The following is a 4,304-nucleotide window of genomic DNA, read 5'->3' as shown; positions in this document are numbered from 1 at the left end:
TCACACGCCGTCGGAAGGAGAAATGTCCGCACTGTGATTCTACATTGACGGGATTCTCGGGTCTCGTCAGTCACTGTCGGTCATTTCGTCCGGAGCATCCTCCACCGCTTCCCGAGCTCAAATGTGATTTCTGTGACATGGTTTTCCCCACACGGAGAAGCACCGCACCGCACAGAAGTCGCTGCGCACACAACCCAGACGCCACACGACATCGAAACAGCAGTGCCAGGAGGCGATCTCTGCTGCCGCAGGATCAGCCAGCTTCCACAAGCACGCCAATTGGCCCGCAGGAAACCTTGCACCATCTGCTTCTAGAATGTCCAGGCACCTTGGCTGTGCGTCAACGGCTGGGCATTGAGCGGGACCTTCGTCTCGGAAAGTTCTGTCAATGGCAGCTGCTTCATAGCAGGAAACTTTTGTCGTTGCTCGACCACCTCTTCGGCACCCAGATGGCATTGTATAGCTAGACGCGCTGGTAAGAGTAGGAAAAAAATATAATGACCTCATGACGTCCAATACCACCGATGTGTACGGGCGATGGGACTGTATCCATGGTCCTTGAGCACACTCCCCCGCCGCTAAGGAGCCCACAAACAGCGGTGCGTGCAGCAGAGCCACACAGGTCATATATTCTTTAAACAAAAAAATCAAGAGAGTAGAGACGTCTAGTTTGAAGGTGACTTGTCCTTGCCGACGGTGAGCGGCGGCGAACGTATAACCTCGTGTGTGGACACACCACTGCTGCTTCTGCTTTTGGGACTGTGTGTGGTTGTGGTAGTGTTCTGAACCACGGAGTGAGGAGTTGCGACTTCTCACAGAAAATATGTGCCGCGTTCCCTGCGGGCTTTCTTTTTTTGGTGTTCTTTTTAATGTTGTTTACATGGAGCAATGGGAGTACCTTTTTCTTTTGTTTTACTTAATGGTCGGTTGCTGCGCACCGTCATGAGCGAATTGCTTTCCCTCTTGTTTGCTTTTTTGTTGCCCACACGCGGTACAGGCCCCACGGCTGTGCGCTCCACGGACGACACGAAAGGAGGAGTAGAGAGACAGGCCGGATGCCGCATGACGTGTGTGGGATGTTGTGTGGGCTTGTGGAACAGTAATAATTTTTTCCTTGTGCAGGTACTGTACGCATGTACATATAAACACAGTCCTGCATTGCTGCATGGCGTATGAAATGATGATTCTGCTGAAGTGTATTTTTTTTTTGAGGAGGAGACTCCTGTTGGGCACTCAACTACTCTTTTTGTTTTGGTATCGCTTTTTTACTTCTGGTGTGCAGGTCAGTGTGCGTTCCTCTGCAGGGCTGCTGCCGTTGTTTACTGTGCGTGTTATTTTGTGACGTGTCTGTCTTGCCTTTTGCTTTCACTCTCTGTTGAAGTGTTGTTAGTTTGTGCTGAAGGCTGCACGCAAGTGACAGGAGTGATGGCGATGATGACTGGCCGTGTGCTGCTGGTGTGTGCCCTCTGCGTGCTGTGTGCGGGTGCCGGCGGTGGTGGATGTTCTGAAATCCCTCGAGCTCCTTGGGATACTCCGCCCGGTAATAACACTAAAAATGACAATTCGACCGTCGTTGGCGCTGGAGAAGTTGTCAAATCCAGTGCGCCGGCAAAGTCACAATTACCGGCAGAATCGGTGACAGATTTAAGGGTAGTGGCAGCGGGAGCAGACACATCAGCGGCACAACAACAGGAGAAACAAGCATCAGAAATGCAAGAAAAGGGAGAAGATGGCGAGGAGGATAATGAAGAAGGGGAAGAGGAATATGAAGAGGAGGAAATAGATGAAGGTGAAGATGATGCGAAGAAGGAAGAGAGTGAGACGAAAGAAGAGAAACAAGATAAGGAGAGGGAAGAGGAGAAAATCAAAGAAGATGATGCCGACGCCACAAATGGGATGCCAGCAGGCGGTGAAGAGCAGCCAAGTTTATCTTCTGGTGCGGAGGAAGCAGCGAACCAAAAAAATCTCAAAAGCACGCAAACAAATGGAGACGATGACCCAGCAGCTGATGTTGCAGGGACAGCAGAGGGAAAACAAAATGAAAATAAAGATGCCAATCCGAAAGAAACACCAGTCGAAGCCACAGCCATGAAAAATACAACGGCGACGACTGGCGACAGTGACGGCAGCACCGCGGTCTCCCACACCGCCTCCCCTCTTTTGCTTCTTCTTGTTGTTGCGTGTGCGGCTGCTGCTGCGGTGGTGGCCGCGTGAGAGTGAGGGAGAGAGAGCCGTGCACCGCCCGCACACACACTCTTCCTTCTCTCTCTCTGTGTGTGTGTCCCCTTGCATGGACTCTCGCCCTCACCTCACCCCACGAGGCACACACATAATGTGCCCATTGTATGTATGCATGTACACCCATGCAGGCCCGTTGGTGCTCTCTTTTGCACGACACGCACCGCTGCCGTCCTGCCTGACGACATGGGCGGAGCACCGTAACTGTTTTGTTTTTATTGCATTGAGTGGGCGACCTCTCTCTCTCTCCCTCTGTGTGTGTATTTTGCTTTACGGGAGCAATGAGAGTGTGTGTGTGCTGGTCGTCCTACCTGTTGCTGCGCGTCCCCACTGTTGGGTGGACGCTCCCACGCTTCGGCTTCCGTAATTTGTATTTGTGTGTGTTTTTGGTGTACTCTGATTGTGTTGTGGTTGAGTGCACCCATTCCGCGGCTGCGTGTGTGCGATGATATGAGTAATTTGTGTGTGTGCCATCCGCTTCTTTTTGCCGTTGCTTTCTTCAGACTCTCTTGTGGCACACAGCTGCTCTGTAAGTATAGGCGCTGACGAACACACACGCACATGCGCACACGCTATGGAGCGGGGTGAACGCTGAGGACGCACGCACACGATTCTGGCTGCGGCGGCCCTTGGGATGAGGGAGCCTGCAACGCCTCTTTTCTTTGCGTTGATGCGGGCGTAATGTTAGCAACTTGCAGGCGTTTTACTTTGTGTGGGATTAAGGATGCCTGGTACAACTGCGGATGGATTTCCATCCAGCAACTGCATGTGCCGACGTTTCTCTTCCGCTGTGGATACGTCGGCGAGGGATACTCCGGCTGTGCGGGTGCGTTGGAGGGGAAAGCGGTGAAATAACTGGCGGCGGTAGCGCGTGGGTGCTGCGGAGGGCGGTCGTGCACTTTTTCATCCCGTTGGTTGTTTTATGTGTGGGCGTCGCTCGGTGTGTGCTGACGCGTGGCAGAAGCACCCGCCGTGGCTTCTACTGCTGGTGGTGGCCGTCGCTGTGTGTTCTCGGTGCACTGTTCTTCCTTCTCGTTCCTTGTGTCTGTGTGCGTGAGTTGTTTTTGTTGGGAGTGACTGCGGCGGGGATGGTGATGCCACTCACAGTGGATGGGTGGCGGTGCTCGCTGTCTTACCTCTTTGCTTTGCTTGTTTTCTCTTTTCTCTCAGCCCCACGCACACACACGCTAGGAAGGAAGTTGCGACTAAACGCTACTCGCCACTGTGAAATTCGAAGGCACTGAAAGGACCGACAACAGCACACACACCGCCCACACACACATATTTATATGCACTCACGTGTTGCTGCTGTGAAGGCACCCCGCACACACAACCGTCGCCGCGTGACCGGATCCAGCGGGAGGAGGAGGGAAGGAAGAGAGAGTAAGCTGCAGAGGCCCAACATGTCGCGGCGTGTGTTTAATTCCTCGGTGCTGCTCCTCGTCGTCGTGATGTGGATGTGCTGCGGCACTGGTGGGGATGCAGCCGCTGAGGAGTTGCCACAGTCGTGTCCGGGATGTTCATCAGGGAGATTGTTTGTTTGGAGAAATACGACACCTGAAGAAACAGTGGATTCGCTCTATGCTCCCAGTCTTGTTGAGATGAATGGTGGTGTGTTTGCCGTTGCCGAGGCGCTGTGCACGAAGAGTGAAAACAGTGGATGCCATTTTACTGGGATTGCCTCGGAGCTACTGACGTCGAATAATGAAAACCCAGAGGAGTTGGATAAAAAGAAATTGAAAACACAAGTACTGGAGGAATGCTCTTCCGATAAAACAAAATGTCCCTCCCAAAACGCTTTTCATGATGGCTCTCAAGAAGTGAAGAACGTACATGTGAGCCGACCAACAACAGTTGTGAAGGGAGATGGTATTTACATGCTTGTTGGAAAATACAGCCGGACAGCTGTTGCTGGTGCTCGGGAGAGTGGTGCCGATGACTGGGGACTATTGCTGGTGAAAGGGGAAGTCAGTGGTGAAGATGAAAGTAACAAACAGATTGAATGGAAAGATACCAACGCTGTCTCGACGACACCTTTCGGCGAACAACTTTCATCCTTGACACGA

General features: G+C 52.4%; 2 protein-coding genes across 2 annotated transcripts, besides 2 other annotated features; both read left to right on the top strand.

Moving 5' to 3' along the window:
• Positions 1-4,304: a sequence feature (areas not merged during assembly with more than two copies in the genome that could not be assigned to a particular haplotype).
• Tc00.1047053508309.10 (mucin-associated surface protein (MASP), putative) lies at positions 1,426-2,214 on the top strand (the record flags this gene model as incomplete). Its single annotated transcript, XM_798211.1, has 1 exon — positions 1,426-2,214. One exon carries the CDS (start codon positions 1,426-1,428, stop codon positions 2,212-2,214), a length of 789 nt encoding a protein of 262 aa, XP_803304.1.
• Positions 1,715-1,862: a sequence feature (CT-rich).
• Positions 3,528-4,304, top strand: Tc00.1047053508309.5 (trans-sialidase, putative; the record flags this gene model as incomplete). Its single annotated transcript, XM_798212.1, has 1 exon — positions 3,528-4,304. A coding segment is annotated over one exon (777 nt), but the record flags the coding sequence as incomplete, so codon positions are not given.

Source organism: Trypanosoma cruzi, genomic scaffold, assembly GCF_000209065.1.
Source record: "Trypanosoma cruzi strain CL Brener 1047053516767 genomic scaffold, whole genome shotgun sequence".
Lineage (NCBI taxonomy): Eukaryota > Euglenozoa > Kinetoplastea > Trypanosomatida > Trypanosomatidae > Trypanosoma > Trypanosoma cruzi.
The sequence above is the reverse complement of the archived record's forward strand: the minus strand, read 5'-3'. Positions and strand labels throughout refer to the sequence as shown.